The 22,307-nt window shown below is 49.6% G+C and overlaps 1 protein-coding gene across 1 annotated transcript; it reads left to right on the top strand.

Moving 5' to 3' along the window:
- Positions 1–14,126: 14,126 nt before the first annotated feature.
- Positions 14,127–20,749, top strand: POU5F1 (POU class 5 homeobox 1; the record flags this gene model as incomplete). Its single annotated transcript, XM_080710365.1, has 5 exons — positions 14,127–14,528; positions 17,224–17,344; positions 17,813–17,943; positions 19,255–19,413; positions 20,489–20,749. The coding sequence occupies 5 exons, from the start codon at positions 14,127–14,129 to the stop codon at positions 20,747–20,749; spliced, it is 1,074 nt and encodes a 357-aa protein (XP_080566491.1).
- Between the last annotated feature and the right edge of the window lie 1,558 nt (positions 20,750–22,307).

The following is a 22,307-nucleotide window of genomic DNA, read 5'->3' as shown; positions in this document are numbered from 1 at the left end:
ATGTACTGCTTTCTAAGCTAGTGCGGACCGAGTGCAGCCGGACGTCAAGCATCCCGCCTGGCTGAGCAATGAGCAGGATGAAGGGTGCGCCTGGAGACACGACTGTCCCCCCACAAGACTCCAACTTCCACGCCCTGCTCCAGAAGGCCAGTCACCTCCACCTCTCTCTGAGCCCCAGATGGGGCCCTGCATCTCCAGGCATTGCCGCCCTCCTCACCTGATCCCCCCCCCCCCCCGCAGACGACGCTGTCTTCCTCTTCTTCCACAAAAAGATACTAAGAAAAATAATCACAGCCTCCCAAATGCTGGGATTACAAGTGTGTGCAAAGAGCCTCACTAAGTAGTTGAGGCTGGCCTCAAACCTGCAATCCTTCTGCCTCAGCCTCTCAAATACTGGGATTACAAGTATGGGCCACCATGTCTGCTATACTTTGAAAGACTATATTCCTGTGTTTCTTTTATTATAAAGTAAGTTTATGTGTGTGTGGTACTGGGGGTGGAACCCAAGGGCTTTTCTACTTCCGGGCTATACTCCCAGACCTATTTTATACTTTGTTTGGAAACAGGGTCTCACTAAGTTGCTGAGAGCCTCACTAAGTAGCTGAGGCTGGCTTCGAACCTGTGCGATCCTCCTGTCTCAGCCTCCTAGCGCGGGGATTACAGTGTGCCACCACGCCTTAAGTTTTCAACATAACAAGCAACTTCTAGAAGATAAAGAAAAGTGAAAACTCACAAGGACTTAAGTAGACAATACATACTTTAAAATTTAAGAACAAGCCAGGTGTGGTGGCACACGCTTGTCATCCCAGCATTCAGGAGGCTGAGACCAGAGGATTGTGGTTTGTGGCCAGCCTCGGCTACTTAGTGAGGCCCTGTCTCAAAATAAAGAATAAAAAAAAAAAAAATAGGGCAGGGAGTGTAGCTCGGAGGTCGAATGTCCCTGGGTTCCATCCCCAGACCCCCCCAAAATAAATAAATAAATAAATTAATTAATTAAATTTTAAGAAAAGCCGGGCGTGGTTGCGCACGCTTGTAATCCCCGCGCTTGGGAGGCTGAGACAGGAGGATCGCACAGGTTTAAAGCCAGCGTCAGCTACTTAGTGAGGCTCTCAGCAACTTAGTGAGACCCTGTTTCCAAATATAATGTAAAATAGGTCTGGGAGTATAGCCCGGAGGTAGAAAGCCTCTGGGTTCCACCCCCAGTACTACCAAAAAAAAATTTTTTTTTAAGAAAGCAGGTTTCTACCATACAGCCCCTGGACCTTGCCAACTAAGTAACACATTTTGGTCAATGATGAAGAGCCCTCTGACCTTGTGCGGATGAACAAAGGCTCACAAACAGGCTCACAGGGCAGAGATAACTAACGGGCCAGTACCTGCTTTTTGGTGGGTAGGCTATTGGCGAAGCAGAATGGGAAAAAGGAGATAATATGTTCTTCTAAAAAAAATTGTATGTGTTTAAGCGGGCGTGATGGCGCACACTTGTAATTCCAGCATTTGGGAGGCTGAGACTGGAGGATAGTGGTTCCTGCCCAGCCTCAGCTACTTAGGCCCTCTGCAACTTGGTTATACCCTGTTTCAAAATAAAGAATAAAAAAATAGGGCAGAGGGTGTAGCTTGGAGGTCGAATGAACCTGGGTTCCATTCTCAGACCCGCAAAAAGAAAAAAAAATTGTATGTGTTTTAGAGACCTCGGTGTCTTACTTTCAAGGGATGCCACTGCGTTGCCTCCGAAGGAGTGTTTTAATTGCTAACTAATCTGCTGCCCTGAGGCCAACAGAAAAGCTGACACCCTAATTAGAACCCCAACTGTGTCCTCCATTGAAGACTAGAGTGACTTTCACCAAACCCTACATAACGTGGGCCAGGTGCTGCGGTACTGCCTAGGAAACTCACAGGAGGGGCCTTGGTCCCTTCACCTGACCTGTCCCAATGGACTCAGTCAAGAAAAAGGGAGTCCGGGTGTCTCGGCGCACACCTGGAATCCCAGGACTCAGGAGGCTGAGACAGGAGGACCGCAGGTAGACTCGAGGACAGCCTCAGCAAGAAGTGAGTCAGTCTAACTAGACCCTGTTTCAACATGAAAATAAATTAGGGCTGGGGGTGTAGCTCGGAGGTAGAATGCCCCTGGGTTCAATGTCCAGTACTACAAATATAAATAAACACATAATAGGCGCCAGACATGGTGGTACATGCTAATAATACCAGTATTTGGGAGGCTGAGACCGGAGGATCACAGGTTCCTGGCCAGCCACAGCTACTTAGTGATGCCCACCACAACTTAGTGAGACCTTGTTTCTAAATAGAGAATAAAAGCCGGGCGTCGTGGCGCACGCTTGCAATCCCCATGCTTGGGAGGTGGAGACAGGAGGATGGCACAAGTTTGAAGCCTGCCGCGCTGGCTTAAGAGACCCTGTTTCCAAATAAAAACATAAAAAATAGGTGTCTGTCGGGCGTGGTGGCGCACGCTTGTAATCCCCGTGCTTGGGAGGCTGAGACAGGAGGATCGCACGGGTTCGAAGCCAGTCTCAGCTACTTAGTGAGGCTTTCAGCAACTTAGTGAGACCCTGTTTCCAAAGAAAATATAAAAAAGGTCTGGGAGTATAGCCTGGAGGTAGAAAGCCTCTAGGTTCCACCCCCAGTACCACCAATAAATAAATAAATAAATAAATAGGTGTCTGGGAGTGTATTCCGGAGGCAGAAGGGTTTCCAGGAACCTCAGTACCACCAAAAAATAATAATAATAATTAATAAATAATAATAATAATAATAAAAATAAATAAAAAATAAATAGAGAATAAAAAAAGCCCGGCGAGGTGGCGCACACTTGTAATCCCAGCATTTGGGAGGCTGGGACCAGAGAATTGCGGTTCGTGGACAGCCTCAGCTACTACTCAGTGAGGCCCTTCACCACTCAGTGAGACCCTGTTTCAAAATAAATAATAAAAAATAGGGCTGGGGGGGGTGTAGCTTGGAGGTAGAATGCTCCTGGGTTCTGTCCCAGTACCTAAGAAAAAGTAGTAATAATAAGTAAATAATAAAAATAAATAAATAATAGGGCTGGAGGTATAGCACTGAAGGTGAATGCTCCTGAGTTCAATCTCCAGTACCAGAGAAAGAGAGAGACAGAGAGACAGAGAGAGAAAGAGAGAAGGGAGGGGTCAGAAATAATCTGCTCAGTGGTAGAGATCTCCTGGCTTCGATCCCCAGTACCACATCAAACAAAACAACAAAAACTATCACAGCTGAGAGCCTCGCTAACTGCAGAGGCTGGCTTTGAACCTGGGATCCTCCTTTCTCAGCTTCCCAAATACTGAGATTCTGAGATTACAGGCGTGTGCTACCCCACCTGGCACAAGAGTCCTTTTGATCTAGATATGGGTTTGCATAGTCTAACGAATCTGAGCAAATTTACGGGGCTCACAGCATGGGCTCACAGTGAGGACCCTAAAACTAGGGCAACAATCTGGCTTCAACAGGTGCCCCTGAGGACTGAGGATACTCAGGGCTCGCTCTTATTTTTTACTCACGGGCCTCCTTTTCTGCCTGTCACATGCTTAGGCCAATTGAGCACTAGAGGGCGCTCTGAGCTTGAAACAGGGACTTAAATTGCTGAGGCTGGCCATAAACCTACAGTCTCCCAAGTACTAGGATTACAGGCATGCAACACCATGCCCCACTTGTTTTTTTTTTTTTTTTTTTGAAAGAAAGTCTCGCTAAGATGCTGAGGGCCTTGTTAAATTTCTAAGGCTGAAGCCGGGCGTGGTGGCGCAGGCTTGTAATCCCAGCGCTTGGGAGGCTGAGACAGGAGGATTGCACAGGTTCTAAGCCAGCCTCAGCTACTTAGTGAGACCCGGTTTCCAAATAAAGTATAAAATAGATCTGGGAGCCGGGCGTGGTTGCGCATGCTTGTAATCCCCGCACTTGGGAGGCTGAGACAGGAGGATCGTGCAGGTTCGAAGCCAGCCTCAACTGGTTTAAGAGACCCTGTTTCCAAATAAAATATAAAATAGGTCTGGGAGTGTAGCCCGAGGTAGAAGGCCCCTGGTTTCCATCCCCAGTACCACCCAAAAAATAAAAAATAAAAAATAAAAAATAAACTAGATCTGGGAGTATAGCCCAGAGGTAGAAAAGCTCTTGGGTTCTACCTCTAGTACTACCAAAAAAATAAATTCTAAGGCTGGTCTAGAACCTGCAATCCTTTTGTCTCAGCCTCCCAAATACTAGGATTATGGGCGAGTCAACATACCACACACCTTTGCTTTGCTTTGCTTTTTCAAACAGGGTCTTGCTAAATCACCCGGTTTCAAAATAAAGAATAAAAAAATAAGGTAAATCGGGTGTGGTGGCGCACGCTTGTAATCCCAGCATTAGGGAGGCTGAGCCAGGAGGATCGCGGTTCGTGGACGGCCTCAGCTACTTAGCAAGGCCCTCTGCAACTCAGTGAGACCCGGTTTCAAAATAAAGAATAAAAAATAGGGCAGGGGGGGTGTAGCTTGGAGGTCGAATGCCTCTGGGTTCCATCCCCAGAACCACCCCCCCCCCCGAAAACACACACACACACACACACACATTTAGAAAGAGGAGGAAGAGGGGGAAGAGGAGGAGGAAGAAGTGGAGGAAAAAGAGAAGGAAGGAAAAGGAGAAGAGAAGATACTGAAAAGGACAATTAAGCAGGGCGTGGTGACACATGCTTGTAATCCCAGCATTCGGGAGGCGGAGACCAGAGGATTGCAGTTCAGGGACAGCCTCAGCTACTTAGCCAAGGCCCTTTGCAGCTCAGTGAAACCCTGTTTCAAAAACTAAAAAGACTAAAAAATAGGGCTGGGGTGAGCTCCGAGGCAGAATGCCCCTGGGTTCCATTCCCAGTACCGCTAAAAAAAAAAAAAAAAGGATAAGTAAAGTGGGTGTGAGGTGCACACTTGTAATCCCAGCACTTGGGAGGCTGAGACCAGAGGATCACTGGTTCAGCGCCAGCCTCAGCAACTTAGTGAGGCCTTCTGCAACTTACAGAGACCACTTTCCAAATAAAAAATAAAATAGGAGCTGGGCGTGGTGGTGCATTCTTGTGATCCCAGCATTTGGGAGGCTGTGACTTTAGTGAGGTCCTTTGCAACTCAGTGAGATCCAGTTTCAAAAGAAAGAAAAAAATGGGATGGAGTGTAGCTAGGAGGTAGAATGCCCCTGGGTTCCATCCTTAGTATCGTTAAATACATAAATAAATAAATAGGGCTGGGAGTGTATCTTGGAGATAGAATGGCTCTGGGTTCAGTCTCCCAGTTACCCCACACACACACACACACAAACACATGGAAAACCACACTTGAATCCCACTGGTTAAACGCACCCAGACTTCCCTCAGTTAAGGCTTCTCCCAGCCCTCACAGCCCTGGCTGGCCTCCCCGCGATCTTCCCTGTAGACAGGAGGGTCTCAGGCCCCCAGAGCCAGGCTGTTGACCCGTAAAGAAACACTGATGGATTACTCCCAGAGCTCAAGATAAACTTGGCACTTCAGCCCCAAAGGTGAAACTATAAATCCACATGGCCTGCAAACAACTGACCAACAATAACACCTGATAAGGACCAGGGGAGGGAAAGGAAACTGTGGAGATTGGGAACAGCTTCCATTGTTTGTAAACATAATCAGACCACTTGAGAATACTCACCACCCACAGCCGTCCACCGTAGGAACTTTCTCCAGAAATAAAGAGGCTGAAGCCTGGTGGTGGCGACATTTGTAAGCTCAATACTTGGGAGGCTAAGATAGGAGGATCAAGGTTGGAGGCCAACCTCGGCAATTTAGTGAGACCCTATTTCTCTTTCTCTTTCTTTATTTCTTTCTTTCCTTCTCCTTATATATTTATTTTTTGTAGTACTGAGGATGTAACCCAGAGGCAGTCTTCCTCTGAGCTATACCCCCCAAAAAAAGAAAAAGAAAAAGAAAAAAATAAGGCTGGAGTGTAGCTAAGGCAGAATGCTCCTGGGTTCCAACCCCAATACCACATAAATAAATAAATAAATAAATAAATAAATAAATAGCTAGGAGCCAGGCATGATGGCCTCCCAGTTCTTGGGAGGCCGAGACAGGAGGATCGCAGGTTCACAGCCAGCCTCAGTTACTTAAGGAGGCGTTCTGCAACTTAGTGAGATGCTCTTTCAAAATAAAAAATAAAATAGGGCTGAGGGTGTAACTCAGAGGTAGAATGCCCCTGGGTTCAATCCCCAGTACTAAAAAAAAAGAAGAAGAAGAAGAAAAGGCTGAGTGTGGTGGCACATGCCTGTAATCCCAGCACTTGGGAGGCTGAAACAGGAGGATTACAAATTGAAGTCCAGCCTCAGCAACTGGGAATGTACCTTGAAGATAGAATACTATTCTGGTCACAATCCCCAGTACCAAAGAGAGAGAGAGAGAGAGAGAGAGAGAGAGAGAGAGAGAGAGAGAGAGAGAGAGAGAGAGAGGGGCAAAAGCTTCTTTGTTTCTTTTTTTTGTTGTTTGTTTGTTTGTTTTGGGAACCAGGGTCTCCCAGTCTTGGTAGGTTGCTCAGGTTGGTTTCCAATTCCTAGGCTCCACCAGACCTCTAGCCTCAGCCTCATTATTAACTAGGACAACAGATGAGTCCCACCTGGCTTTGACGGTACATTTTTTTTTTTTTCCCCCAGGGCTGGGGATGGAATCCAGGGGCATCTACCTCTGAGCTACACCCCCTGCCATATATATATATATATGAATCATATATATAAGAATTATATATATGATATATATATATATATCATATATATATACTTTATTTTGAAACACAGTCTCACTGAGTTGCAGTGACCCTCACTAGGTAGCTGAAGCTGGCTGCGAACCATGATCCTCCTGTCTCAGCCTCCCAAATGCTGGGATTACAAGCATGTGCCACCAAGTCTGGCTGAGGGTAGATATTTATTAGGTGGTACTGGGAATTAAATTCAGGGGCATTCTACCACTGAACTACATTTCCTAGTCCCCCCCCCTTTTTTCTTCTTTTTAAATAGTGTCTTTCTAAGTTACTGTACACTGGCCTTGTATGTGTGATCCTCCTGTCTCAGCCTCCCAAATACTGGGATTAAAGACACATACCACCACATCTTGACATATTTGATTCTTAAATTCAATCCCTAGAGCTGGGTGTGGTGGCACACACTTGTATTCCCAGTATTTGAGAGGCAAAGACAGGAGGATCAAAGGTTCGAAGCCAGCCTCAGCAATTTAGTGAGGCTCTAAACAGTCTAGGGAGACCCTGTTTCCAAATAAAAAATAAAATAGGTCTGGGGGTATAGCCTGCTTGGCAAATGGATGCCAAGATGAATAGGGTTGGGTCCTAAGTGATGTTCATTTTGGTAAAAAAAAATCTATTAGCAGATGCATAAAATATTATAGATGCTTGCTGGGTTCAGCTCTGTGTACCCGTAATCCCAGCTACTTAAATTACAGGAAGATCTCAAGTTGAAGGCCAGCCTGGGCAAGTTTAAGGCTCCTTCTTTTTTTTTTTTTTTTTTTTTGTGGTTCTGGGGATGGAACCCAGGGACATTTGACCTCCAAGCTACACCCCCTGCCCTATTTTTTTTTTTTTTTATTCTTTATTTTGAAACCGAGTCTCACTGAGTTGCAGAGGGCCTCACTAAGTAGCTGAGGCTGTCTGCGAACCATGATCCTCCGGTCTCAGCCTCCCGAATGCTGGGATTACAAGCGTGCGCACGCCCGGCTGAGACTCTTAAAAAAGGAGCTGCTTAAAAAATGAGCTTGGACCAGGCATGGTGGTGTACCCTGTAATCCCAGCCCTTGGGAGGCTGAGACAGGAGGATCGCAGGTTCACAGCCAGACTCAGCTACTTAGTGAGGCTCTCAGCAACTTAGTGAGATCCTATTTCCAAAGAAAAAATAGGGCTGGAGATAGAGCTTGGAAGTAGAAGGCCCCTGGGTTCCATGCCCAGTACCAGACACAAACAAATTAATTAATTAAATAAATCAAGTGCAGCTGAGGGTATAGCTCAATGGTAGAATGCTCTAGCCAGAGTTGTGGCACGTGCCTGTAATCTCAGCATTTGGGAGGCTGAGGCAGGAGCTCACAAAGTTGCTCTGTTCATCATGGAGTGAACAGTGCATGCTGGGAACTCGGGAGGGAGCCTTGCTGCAGGAGCTAAAGGGTGGGGTGCAGCAGGACTTCTCTAGTGACGTGCAGGACAGAAAGTCTGTATCTTGGAGCAGAGTAAAGGTTTATCAGAAGGGAATTCCAGGCATTTTGGGAGGCAGCTGGAGTGGAGATGGAGAGGGACGCTGTTTTGCAGGTTGGTAACTTTGGAGTTCTGGGACTTTGCCATTTCAGAGTCACACACCCTCTAGACCAGCCACACACTTGAGGCTTTCAGCTTCAGTAAGTGCAAACTAGAAACAAGCAAGACTTAGCCGGGCATGGTGGTGCATGCTTGGAATCCCAGGATTTGGGAGGCTGAGACAGGAGGGTCCTGATTCGCGGCCAGCCTCAGCTACTTAGTGAGACCCTTTACAACTCAGTGAGACCCCGTTTTAAAATAAAGAATAAAAAATAGGGCTGGGGGTGTAGCTCAGAGGTAGAATGCCCCTGGGTTCCATCCCCAGTACTGTGGGAAAAAAAAAAAAAAAAAAGAATAAAATAGGGCTGGGGTGTGGCTCAGAGGTAGAATGCTTGTCAAACTGTACCCCCAAGCCCCATTGAGGGATGGCTGCTCACAGCAACAGTTGTACCCTTTTGCAGCCAGGCGGTGGCTGTCACCTGGCCTCCCTGGTCTGCAGGCAGGACTCTGGAAGGGTCTTAACAGTTGACCTGTTGTAAAGGTATGTGTTCAGAGTTTGTATGGATAGTCCCAAGTTGCTTTGGGGGATCTGAGGTGTTTGTTGATATTCTAAGGCCCAGGAGAATCAAGAAGCCTGGTCTTGGGACCCAGACAGGCTTCCGGTCTCTTGCAGGCCCCATAGGGGCAGGAAGTACAAGGCCGGGATGGGGAGAGCCAGTCCAGGGCAGTGAGGCTGCCTACCCAGCAGGCCTCGCAGGAGGGTGGGGAGGACCAGGAGCAGACTTCCACCTCCCTGCAGCCCTGGGCACCCCAGGGGGGACTCGCCAGGACTGCAGACAAACTGACTTGACATTCAAGTCCCAGATCAGACCTGAGGCAGTCATGCAGGAGATGGGCCTCTTGCCCAGGCCCAACTACAAATCAGAATCCTAAAAACAAGGCGGCCGGCCGGGTGTGGTGTCCTACACCCATGATCTGGTGAAGTGGGAGGCTGAGGCAAGAGGAGAGCAGGTTCAAGGACAGCCTCAGCAATTTAGTGAGGCCCTCAGCAACTTAGTAATGCTGTTTCAATATTAAAAAATAAGGAGAGCCAGGCGTGGTGACGCACACTTGTAATCCCAGAACTTGGGAGGTTGAAACAGGAGGATCACGCAGGTTTGAAGCCAGCCTCAGCCACTTAGTGAGGCTCTCAGCAGCTTAGTGAGACCCTGTTTCCAAAAATATATAAAATAGATCTGGGAATGTAGCCTGGAGGTAGAAGGCACCTGGGTTCCAACCCCAGTACCACAAGAAAAAATAAAAATAAAAAAATAAATAAATAAATAAGGACCTGGGCATGGCAGCCCACGTTTATAATCCCAGTACTCAGTAGGCTGAGAGCTGGAAGATTGCAGGTTGTGGCCAACCTCAGCAATTTAGCTTGGCCCTTCTCCGTTTAGTAAGACCTTGTTTTTAAAAAAAAAAAAAAAAAAAAAAGCCAGGCGTGGTGGCACACGGTTGTAATCCCAGTACTTGGGAGGAAAATCTGGGTTATCAGCCAGTCTCAGCTGCTTAGTGAGGCCCTCTGCAAATTAGTGAGACCCTGTTTCAAAATAAAGAATAAAAAAATCAGGCTGGGAGCAGGGCGTGGTGGCGCAGGCTTGTAACCCCAGCATTCGGGAGGCTGAGACCGGAGGATTGTGGTTTGCGGACAGCCTCAGCTACTTAGGCCCTCTGCAACTCAGTGAGACCGGGTCTCAAAATAAAGAATAAAAAATAGGGCAGGGGCTATAGCTCGGAGGTTGAATACCCCTGGGTTCCATCCCTAGACCTGCCAAAAAAAAAAAAAAAAAAAATCAGGCTGGGGGTGTAGCTCAGAGATAGAATGCCACAGGGTTTCATCTCCAGGACCACAAAGAAAAAAAAAAGGACTGGGGCTGTAGCTCAAGAGGTAGAATGCCCCGAGTTCAATTCCCAGTAACACACACCCACACACACACACACATGCTGTAATGTAGCTTTGAGGTAGAATGCAACTGAATTCCATCCCCAGTAGCTGCCTTCTCTCCTCCAAAAAAATAAAATAAAAACCAAGGGTGATTGAGTGGGAAGTCGGGGCATGGGGGTGCTGGGAAACCAGACATCAGGGGCGCTCCGGGCTGGCTTGGGAGGGGGTCTCTAGGAGCTAGATGCTGGCAATGACTGAGAAACCCTGGTGTAGGGGATTTCACCCTGCCCCTCCCCCTGCCCCCGGAGGCCCGTGGGCTGCCGGGAGAGAAATGCATGACAAAGGAGCAGTGATCGCTCCGTCCCTGGGGTAGAGGGATGACAGGGGAGGGGCTTCTCCGCCTCCAAAGCTCTGCTCTCCGCCTGCCTGCAAGGGAGCCTCTGGATCTACCTGCGATGGGGCAGATAAGAGCTGAGATGTGAACACCCTCCAGCCCAACTCACAGCCCAGAGGTCTTCTAGCGGACCTAGGAAACACTGACCTTCTGGGTTAGTGGCCCCCAGGAGGAAACAGAGGTGACATGACACAGGCTCACAGGGAGAAGTGCAAAACCATCTCTAAGGACTCCCGATAGCTGGGTGCAGTGGAGCACCCCTGTAATCCCAGTGCTTGGGAGGTTGAGACAGGTGGATAGCAAGTTCGAGGTCAGCCTCAGCTATTTATTTATTTATTTATTTATTTATTTATTGCGGTACTGGGGGTGGAACCCAGGGGCATCTACCTCTGAGCTACATCCCATCCCTATTTTTATTCTTTATTTTGAAACAAGGTCTCACTGAGTTGCAAAGGGCCTCATTAATTAGCTGAGGCTGTCCTTGAACCTCTATCCTCCTGTCTCAGCCTCCCAAATGCTGAGATTACAGTGGTGTGCCATCACGCCCGGCTCCCAGCCCTATTTTTTATTCTTTATTTTGGAACAGGGTCTCACTGAGTTGCAGAGGGCTTCACTAAGGCTGTCTGCGAACTGTGGTCCTCCTGTCTCAGCCTCCCAAATGCTGGGATTACAAGCGTGCACCACTATGCCTGGCAGCCTTAGCATTTTAGAGATACTCTCTTTCAAAATAAAAAGGGCAGCCGGGCATGGCGGCACACACTTGTAATCTCAGTGCTTGGAGGCTGAGACAGGAGGATGGCAGGTTTAAGGACAGCCTCAGCAAGTAATGAGACCCTGTTTCAAAATAAAAAATAAGCCCTGCCACAACGGCTCATGCTTATACTTAGTTACTTAGTGAGGTACTCTGAAACTTAGTGAGATCCTGTTTCAAAATAAAGAATAAAAAAATAGGGCTGGGGTGTAGCTCAGAGAATTCCCAGTACTGCAATAAATAAATAAATAAATAAATAAATAAATAAATAAATAAAAATAGGGCTGGAGATGTAGCTTGGAGGTAGAATGCCCCTATAAAAATAAAAAGAGCTTAGAGGTAGAACTCCCTGGGTTCACTCAATCTTTAGTACTCCCCCCAAAAAAGATTCAAGTATGGCCAGGTGCAGTGATAGATGTGTGTAATTTCAGTGCTTGGAAGTTTGGAAGGTCGAGATAGGAGGACAGCAGGTTTGAGGCAAGCCTCAGCAATTTAGCAAGATCCTATATCAAATAAATATATGAATAAATAAATAAATAAATAAATAAATAAAGTTGGGGTGTAGCTCGGAGGCACGATGTCCTTGGGTTCAATCCCCAGTTCTAGAACAAGAGACTCATGATATCAAGATGAAGACCCCCCCCCCCAGCCATAGCTACTCCTCCCCCCAAAGGCACACAGAGCCACTGACCCAGTAAACAACCCCCCAAGACAGGGCTGTGCCTGGAGTGAGCAGATGGGTAACCCAGGCTCAGAATCCTGGCCTTCGAAGCTGTGGGGAGCTCGGGCCCAGAGACTTGGTCGAGTCCCCTGATACCCTGGGGCCTTCATTTGGGGCAAGTTTGGGGAGCAGACCTACAAACTGCATCTATTCTTTTGCAAACTAATGGAGCTCAAGGCCTGTATCTGAGAGCTCGATACACTCAGACCAGGCCCAGAAAAACAGACTTTGTGGGAAGCTTAGGGTAGGCTTCCTGCAACCTTCCCCAAATCCCTATCTCCTCCGTATCTTTCCTCTGGCCAGTCCCCCTAAACAAAGCACGACCCGTGACCTGGGGGGCTGGGGGAGGGGTGGGTGCGGAGGCTGGATGCCAGAGTCCCGACAGGTAGGAGTTGCAGGGCCGGCTGTTGGCCCACAGTGACTCTGTGGGGACTGGGAGGGGAGCTTGCAAGGGGCTCTCTGGGAGGGAGACTCCCGAGGGGCTCGGGGCGGGGGTGGGGGGGCAGGAAGCTGTCCCCAGGGGAGCCATCCTGCTCCATTCAAGGCTGCAGCACTTGTTTAGGGTTGGAGCTGCCTCCTCTGGGGGTTGGGATTGTCCAGCCAAGGCCATTGTCTTGCCCCCTCCCCCCAGCCCTCCCGGGCCTCTTTGAACCAGAAGTCAGATATTTTTTTCTTTCTCTGCTCTCCTCCCATCCCCTCCGTTTTCTCACCCAGGGATTGGGGCTGAAGACCTGGGATGGGGAGGTCGGGGAGGGAGAATTCCACCTGCTGTGATAGTAGATGCCGGAATCCCGGATGGGGAGGGAAACGGGGAAGTATGGGTCTTGTAGTGGGGTTTGGTTTTCTCTGTCTGGACGTAGGTTGGAAAAATTAACCTTAGTCAATCCAGAGCCCGGTCCCTATAAAGGGAAGTGTGTGTGTGTGTGTGTGTGTGTGTGTGTGTGTGTGTGTGTATCTGTGTGTGTTGGGAATTCAGTCTGTGAGTGTTAGATGTGGAGATTGAAGCTACAGGTCCACGGGTACGGAGTGGACACTTCTCCAGCAATTTGCCCCTAGAAATAGCATGGACCTTGGCAGCCTGGGTAGGTGTGGCCTTTGAGGCTGCAGACTCATTAGATATGGCCAGTATCAGGATAGCAATAAGTTTCTGGGTGAGGGAGGCGAAAGGGGGTAGCTGACCAGCGCTTGTGACTGTTAAAGAATCAATGAAGCCGGGCTTGTCATCCCACCATTTGGGAGGCCGAGGATTGCGGTTCGCGGACAGCCTCAGCTACTTAGTGAGGCCCTTTGCAACTCAAGAGAGACCCTGTTTCAAAAATAAAGAATAAAAAATAGGGCTGGGGGTGTAGCTCGGAGGTAGAATGGCCCCGCGTTTCATTTCCAGTACTGCAAAAAAAAAAAAAAAAAAATCGAGTTGTGTCCCAGAAGTCCTTGGCTTGGCACACACATTCAAGTATTTGAAGCCGGGCATGGTGGCGCCTGCTCGTAATCCTAGTACTTGGGAGGCTGAGACCAGAGGAGCAGGTTCAAGGCCAGCTGAAGCAACTTAGTGAGACTCAGCAATTTAGCAAAACCCTATTTCAGAATAAAAGATTTAAAAAAAAGGGGGGGAGCTGGGGAGGTAGAACATCCCTGGATCCAATCCCCAGTACTAAGTAAATAATTGAGCTGAGAGAGTGGCTGGCGGGTCCTAGCGAGGGGAAGGTGCCAGGGATCTTTGGAGAAAAGGTCAAGCAAACACCTGGTTCCTGCAGAACATGGAGAAGGTGTGGAGGGATCCCAGACAGCTCCCAGGCATCCCAGCCGGAGGGGCGCTCCGACGGCCGTGCCCATCTTTCCCCTGGTGTGGACACCACAGCCACCGCCTGGCAACTCACTTTCGCCTCAGTTTCTCCCACCCCCACCCCTCTCCCCCACCCACCCAGAGGGCGGGGCCAGAGGTCAAGGCTAGTGGGTGGGATTGGAGTGGGGGAGAGCTGTCCCCTAGGTGAGCCCTCATAACTCAGGGCCCCGGCTTGGGGGTGCCCTTCTTCCCCATGGCCGGCCACCTGGCTTCGGATTTCGCCTTCTCGCCCCCGCCGGGCGGTGGGGGCGACGGGCCTGGGGGGCCTGAGCCAGGCTGGGTTGACCCTCGGAGCTGGCTTAGCTTCCCAGGCCCTCCCAGTGGTCCGGGAATTGGGCCGGTGGTCGGGCCAGGCCCGGAGGTGTGGGGGATTCCCCCGTGCACCCCGCCTTACGAGTTCTGCGGAGGGGTGCCCTGCTGCGGACCTCCAGTTGGAATGGGCCTGGTGCCCCAAGGCGGCCGGGAGAGCTCTCAGATCAAGAGCGAGGTGGCAGCCGGGATGGAGAGTAGCAGTTCTGAGGGGGCCTCCCCGGAACCCTGCGCTGCTAATCCTCTTCCCTTGAAGAAGGAGAAGCCGGAGCGGAAGTCTGAGGAGGTGAGGGGGTGCCACTGGGGATGGGGTGCGGGGTGTGGTGGGGCTGGCACAGGCAGCTATGAGGGAGAAGTGGTCACCTGCAGCTGCCCAGCTCTGGATCTGAGGGCGACAGGCCAGGGCCGCCGGCCTAGGCAGAGGGGATGTGGTGGCCGCAGGTGGTGGCCCTGCCCTGGGTGGCTGGGTAGAGGTAGAAGCCCGAATTCCGTGAGTGAGTCCAAAGCTGGCCCAGATCGGCCCTTTCTCCAGCTTCGGCCTGTCCGTAGTTCTCTTGCATGCGGAGGCCCGAGGTCGCCAGCTCAGGACCAGCCCGCCACCAACTCCCGCCTGGGGTAGGCTTGAGCTCTCCTACCTGGAGCTTCTTGGGAAATTTTGATCCTTAAACCCACCCAGGATCTTGGCCTTCGGGTTAAGCATGGCCTGAGGATACAAACAGTGCTTATCCGGAGGTGATTGTTCCTGAAAGGCGAGGGTGTGACTGGCTTCTGATAGGAGGTCCTGCCTGGGCTGAAGGTGGCCTTTGGAGTTGGGTTTACCTCCAGTCACGTCTAGGGCAGTCCGCCCTGACTCCTGCCTCCAGCCCGGCCGTGAGTCACCCATTAGAAGCGGGAGGTATGGATTGGATGGCTCTCAACCTCCAACCCTTGTGTTGTAAACAAGAAAAAAATGGTGGGAAAAGTTATCTCCAGGCCATTGTGTGAGCGTGTCAAGGGACCCTCTGCCGAGGGACGGCCTCCAGCGCTCTGGGGACTGTGTGTCCTCAGCGCCCTGAAGCCAAGAGCAGGCAATTAGAGATGAAGTACAAAGCCATCGGCCCCACCCAAGGTGTCAGTGGATAGACTCAGCAGGTCCAGCCGCTTTGCCGAGGAGGTGATGCCGAATAATGGCTGCCCATTGGGGTCTGCTCCCTAAGTGCCCGACTGCCTGCCCCGTTTATACGTCATTATCCCAGTGAGCTGTCAGAGAATCTCTGAGGGAGGCGTTATTAGCTTATTTCATGGTCTTAATTCCAAATGGGACGAGGATTCGAACTCGGAGAAAGGATAGGACTTGGAGAAAGCCGACAGGACTTACAGGTTGGAGTCAGGGCCGAGCAGAAGTGGGATGAAAATCCGCCCGTTTGAATCGAATCGGATCGGATCGGTCACAGTTGAAGCACTTCCTCAGCTTTGCAGTGGCCCTCGTGTGTTCCCTGGCTGTCCCGCGGTCCATCCCTTCACTAGAGTGCTCCAGGGTACAGTCTTTCAAGCGCCGCTAAAGCTTTGCCTCCTTCCTCTCGCCCTCCCCATTGAGACATCCGCATTTTTTGTCTGTTGCTGGGATGACCCGAGCTGCCCTATCCCTTTGCAGTGGCTCCTGGACAGAACTAGCCATTCTTGTCACTTTCTTATGCAAAGCACATCCTAGGTGCATCGCGACCTCTCCCCTGCCCCAGCCACCAGTGTCTGTTCTAAGACTGCAGCAACAGCCTTCCTAGTTAATGCCCTCACTGCCTCGCAGTCTGTTGGCAACACATCAGATTGGGGTCGATGTTTTAAAATCTGAGAGTCAGCTGGGCATTGTGGCACACACTTGTAATCCCAGAATTTGGGAAGCTGGGACAAGAGGATCACAGGTTTGAGGACAGCCTCAGCAAGTAGTGAGACTCTCACTAATAAAATGAGGTTGGGGGTATAGCTCAGAGGTAGAAGGCCCCTGGGTTCAATCCCCATTACCCAAACAAAGCAAAAACCTGAAAGTTGATCATTTTACTCCAGGAACCAAAGTCAGAGACAACTATGGTCTCTTCCTCCTCTGACCTTCTCAAATTTCATTTTTTTTGGATTCTTATTTAGAATTGCCACCCTCTATAATTGCCCACCCTGCTCTACTTTTTTTTTTTTTTAGTACTGAAGGTTGTGCCCCAGATGCATTCTACCTCATTTTGAAACGGGGTCTTGCTAAATTGCTGGTGCTGGCCTTGAACCTGTGATCTTTCTGTCTCAACCTCCCAAGTACTGGGATTACAGGCATGTGCCACCATATCTGGCTGTTTGGGACCTTGGAAACAAGTTGGGGAGGGTATATTGAATTTAGACTCAGACAGACATTGTGCATTTTTCTAGTCTCAAAAATTTCTCAAAGGTGGGGGGCGGAGGTCTTGAGTCAGAGCCTGTGCAAGTAGCTGGCAGGAGCTTCCTGCATGGGCAGCAGGTGTTTCCACGGAGCCTGGGCCTCGTGGTATTCCACAACCACTAGGTGTACCCAGAAACTGGCCTATGATGGGCAGTGATTGCTGGAGTGATGTTTGTAAATAGGCTATTATTTCTAAAGGGTATATGGGTAGTCCGGGAGGCTGAGATATTCTATAGACCATTCCTTGGGGGCTGCAGTCAGATTTTTTTTCCCCTCTATCCTGTGATCCTCTTTTCTCAGCCTCCCAAGTATTGGAATTACAGGCATGCACCACCATGCCTGGCTTTAGTTTTAATTTTGAAACGGTCTCAATAAACTGCTGAGACTGCCTTCTGACCCGAGATCCTCCTGTCTCAGACTCCCAAGTACTAGGATTACAGGTGTGGACCACCACACCTGGCTTTGCAGTCAGAATCTTGAACCCTAAATGGAAAAGGGAGATTGCATTGATAACTGGTGTGTGTGTGTGTGTGTGTGTGTGCACACGCACATTCTTACAAGCCCTCTTCCTCTTTTAATGTAGTACCAGGACATTGAAGCTCTGCAGAAAGAACTTGAGGACTTTGCCAAGGTGTTGAAGCAGAAGAGGATCACCCTGGGGTACACCCAGGCCGATGTGGGGCTCACACTGGGGGTTCTCTTTGGTAGGTTTCCCTAAACATGCCCTCCTGGCTCACAGGGACCATATCTTCCAAGGGAGTGTGCAGGGGTGTTTGGGGGGCAGGTTCTACTCTCACCATCAGCTCAGTGGTTGGTGGGGGTGGGGCAAAACCCTTGGAGCTTGAGCTGCCTCTGGAAAAAACTGCCCCCCCACCTGTAATCCCAGTGCTTGGGAGGCTGAGACTGGAGGACTGATTGCAGGGTCCCATCCAGTCTCAGCAACTTAGCGAGGCCTTGTTTCAAATAAAAAATAAAATAGGGTGGGGGTGTAGCACAAAGATAGAATGTCCCTGGGTTCAGTCTGTAGCAACACACACACACACACACACACACACACACACACACACACACACGAGTTCCTGAGGACTGGAAGAGGCAGGGAGGACGGGGCTGGAGGGCAGCGGGTACCCTGTGTGCTGCTACACAGCTTCTCTTTGGACCTCCTCTCCCAGGGAAGGTGTTCAGCCAAACCACCATCTGCCGCTTTGAAGCTCTGCAGCTGAGCTTCAAGAACATGTGTAAGCTGCGGCCCCTGCTGCAGAGGTGGGTGGAGGAAGCGGACAACAATGAGAACCTCCAGGAGGTGAGGGGAGGACCTGCTGAGTCACGGCCCAGTTGCCATGGGCCACCCAGCCTTGCAGATGGCTCCTTTTTTCTTTCAGCCCCTTCTTCCCACATGGGGGCAGCATCTCTCTCTCTCTCTCTCTCTCTCTCTCTCTCTCTCTCTCTCTCTCTCTCTCTCTCTCTCTCTCTCTCTCTCTTTCTCTTTCTCTCTCTCTGTCTTCCTCTCCCCCTCCCCCCTCTCCCTCTCTCTCTCCCTCTCCCTCTCTCTTTCCCTTCCCTCCCTTTCTCCCCCCCAAGTCCACAGTGCGATGGAGTTGATCTTTTCAGCAAAGAGAAGGTCCAGAGCTCCATGTCCAGATCCACCTTTTCAGGTTCCTCCTTTTTCATTCTTTTTTTTTTTTTTTTTTTTTGCCTAGGTACTGGGGATTGTACCCAAGGGCATTCTACTTTTGAGCTATACCCCCAGCCCTTTTCATTTTTATTTGAGGCAGGGTCTCACTAAGTTTCTCAGGCTGTCCTTGAACCTGTTTTAGCCTCTTAAGTACTTGGGAATTCAAGCATACAATCACCATACCCAGCTACCCCCAGACTTTTTTTTTTTTTTTTTTGGTACTGGGAATGGAACCCAGGGACATTCTACCTCCAAGCTACACCCCTGGCCCTATTTTTTTATTCTTTATTTTAAAACAGAGTCTCACTGAGTTGCAAAGGGCCTCACTAAATAGCTGAGGCTGTCCACCAACCGTGATCCTCCTGTCTCAGCCTCCCAAATGCTAGGATTATGGGATTACAAGCATGTACCACCATGCCCGGCTCTTTATTTTTTAATTAATTAATTAATTAATTAGTTTTGTGGTACTAGGGGTGGAACCCAGGCGCTTTCTACCTCCGAGCTATACTCCCAGACCTATTTTATATTTTATTTGGAAACAGGGTCTCGCTAAGTTGCTGAGAGCCTCACTAAGTAGCTGAGGCTGGCTTCAAACCTGTGTGATCCTTCTGTCTCAGCCTCCCAAGCGCAGGGATTACAAACGTGCGCCACCATGCCCGGCTTTCTTTTCTTTTCTTTTTTTTTTTTTTTTGAAATAGTCCCTCTTGCTAGATGATTGAGGTTCTCTTATGTTGCTAAAGGCTGGCCTCAAACCTGCAATCCTCTGTCTTAGCCTCCCGTGGGCTGGGATTATAGGCATGTTCCACCGTGCCTGGCTGGTTCCTCCTTTTTCCTATCTGCTGTCTCTGGAGACATGGCCTGTCAATGTCCCCTTAGTAATTGGCTCTGTAGACATTGTCAGCAGGTCCAAAGCCTTCCCTTGTCACCCTTCCTGCCCAGATATGCAAAACGGAGAACCTCACGCAGGCCCGGAAGAGGAAGCGGACCAGCATTGAGAACCGAGTAAAAGGCAACCTGGAGACCATGTTCCTGCAGTGCCCAAAGCCCACGCTGCAGCAGATCAACATCATTGCCCAGGAGCTTGGACTCGAGAAGGATGTGAGTGCCCGTGCCTGTCCTGGGGCCTCCAGGCCCCTCTGTTCCCCTTCTTCCAAGCTCTAGCTCCTGTCCTCCCACGGTACCAGGGCTGTTGGCTTTGAATCAAGCTGGGGGTGGTGGCACACACCTGTCTGTCATCTCAGTGCTTGGGAGGCTGAGACAGGAAGATCACAGGTTCAAGGATAGCCTCAGCAATGTAGCAAGACTCTCAGCAACCCAGCAAGACCCTGTTTCAAACAAAACAAAACAAAAAAGCCTGGAGTGGTGGCGCATGCTTGTAATCTCAGCATTTGGGAGGCTGAGACAGGAGGACCTGGTTCTCTGCCAGCCTCTGCCCCTGCTACTTAGTGAGGTCCTTTGCAACTCAATGAGACCCTGTGTTTTTTTTTTTTTTTTTTTTTTTTTTTTTTTTTTTTTTTTTTTTTGTGGGTCTCGGGGTGGAACCCAGGTGCATTCAACCTCCGAGCTACACCCCCTTTCCTATTTTTTATTCTTTATTTTGAAACCGGGTCTCACTGAGTTGCAGAGGGCCTCCGGTCTCAGCCTCCCGAATGCTGGGATTACAAGTGTGCGCCACCATGCCCAGCTTGAGACCCTGTTTTAAAAGAAATAATAAAGAATAGGGCTGGGGGTGTAGCTCGGAGGTAGAATGCCCCAAGTTCCATCCCCAGTACCAAAAAAAAATTTTTTTTTTTTTTTTTTTTTTTTTGGTGGTACTAGGGTTCCTGGAAGCCCTTCCACCTCCAGGCTACACTCCCAGACCTATTTTATACTTTTTATTTGCAAACAGAGTCTCTTAAGCCAGAGAGGCTGGCTTCGAACCTGCGTGATCCTCCTGTCTCCGCCTCCCAAGCGCGGGGATTATAAGCATGTGCCACCACGCCCAGCGTCCAAAAAAATTTTTTAAAAAAAGGGAAAGTGGGTTGGGAATGTAGCTCAGAAGTAGAACATCCCTAGTAACACACACACACACACACACACACACACACACACACACACACACACACAACTGAGCAGAGCCAGCCCTACCTCCAGGGCCTTCTGGTCTAACACTCCCTGTGTCATCCGTTCCCAGGTGGTCCGAGTGTGGTTCTGTAACCGGCGCCAGAAGGGCAAACGTTCAAGCAGTAACTATTCTCAACCAGAGGGTTTCGAGCCGGCGGGGTCCCCGTTCCCAAGGGGACCTGTACCCTTTCCTCTGGCCCCAGGGCCCCATTTCGGTGCCCCAGGCTACGGGAGCCCTCATTTTACCTCGCTCTACCCCTCCGTCCCTTTCCCTGAGGGTGACGCCTTCCCTCCCGTCCCTATCACCACTCTGGGCTCTCCCTGCCCCTAAACTAAGGTGGTGGCCCTTCCTAGGGGTGGGGAGGGGGCGCTGGGGAGGGGAGACGAGCCTGTGCCAAGGCTCGAGATGAAGGTCTTCATCTACTGAGGAAGGGATTGGAAGCTCAAAGGGTGGGGACAGTTTAGGGGACTGGTTGGAGGGAGGTGAGGTTAATAATGCTCTTGGTTTTAATCCTCACATCGCGCAATACTTTGTTCTTGAATAAAGAAACCTGGGACATAATAGATAGATAATTTTGTCTTTGGTTTATCTCTTAGTTATTGAAGAAGAGGGGGGAAAAAAACCCTATGGTAGATACTAAACTGTTCTCATGCCCAGGTGGCTCCGAAACCAAAGTACCATTTATTTTATTTTATTTTATTTTATTTTATTTTATTTTAGTGGTACTGGGGTTCCTGGAAGCCCTTCTACCTCTGGGCTACACTCCCAGACCTATTTTTACATTTTTATTTGGAAACAGGGTCTCCTAAGCCAGCGTGCGCGGCTGGCTTCGAACCTGCGCGATCCTCATGTCTCTGCCTCCCAAGCGCGGGGATGACAAGCGTGCGCCACCACGCCCAGCCCAAAGTACCATTTAAACTGCTCAAGGCATGGAGGCACACACCTATAATAATCTCAGCAGGTGGGAGGCAGAGACAGGAGGATTCCCAGTTTGAGGCCAGCCTAAACAACTTAGCAAGACCCTGTTTCAAAATAAAAAGTAAAAGGCCTAGGGGTGTCGTTTGGATGTAGAATGCTCCTAGGATGATTCCCCAGTCCCAAAAAAAGAAAAATCCTAGTACTTGGGAGGCTGAGACAGGGTGAAAAGTTGGAGACCAGTATGTGGTAATTTAGTGAGACCGTGTTTCAACATTTTTAAAGATATCTGTGTGTGGTGGCACACATCTGTAATCTGAGTACTTGGGAGGCTGAGATAGGAGGCTTTCAGGTTCGAGGACAACATAAGCAAATAGCGAAACTGTCATTAACCTAGTAAAACTCTATTTCAAAATAAAAATTGAGGGGAAAAAAAAGGGAGCAGTGCGTGGTGGCGCACGCTTGTAATTCCAGTCCTCGGGGAACTGAGACTGGAGGGTCACAGTTTCATGGCCAGCCTCAGCTAATTAGTAGTGTTTCTGAAGCAATTTTTGTAATGTGGGGAAACGTGGGCTGATAAGTCTTGGAAAGAGGGAAGGACATGCAGGTTACAACAGAATAGGTCAAGGTAAGGCTTCCCTAATGAGAATTACAGAAAGGATGCGATGCTCTAGCAGTATCTTGGTGTGATGTGGGGCTGACGGGAGAAAATCCCACTTATCACATGTATGAGGGCTGGCTTACTAGCTTTTTTTTTTTTTCTGGTGGTACAGAAGCCTGTAAAAGCTCTATCTTGGTGAACTTGACTAGCTCCAACTATTTAATTATTTTATGGTACTGGGGGATGAAACCCAGGGGCATTCTACCTTGGAGCTACACCCACAGCCCCATTTTTTTAATACTGTAGTTTGAAACAAGGTCTCACTAAGTTGCAGCGGGCCTTGCTAAGTAGCTGAGGCTGGCAGTGAACCTG

This window comes from Muscardinus avellanarius, assembly GCF_963383645.1.
Source record: "Muscardinus avellanarius genome assembly, chromosome: 14".
In the NCBI taxonomy this organism is placed as follows: domain Eukaryota; kingdom Metazoa; phylum Chordata; class Mammalia; order Rodentia; family Gliridae; genus Muscardinus; species Muscardinus avellanarius.
The sequence above is the reverse complement of the archived record's forward strand: the minus strand, read 5'-3'. Positions and strand labels throughout refer to the sequence as shown.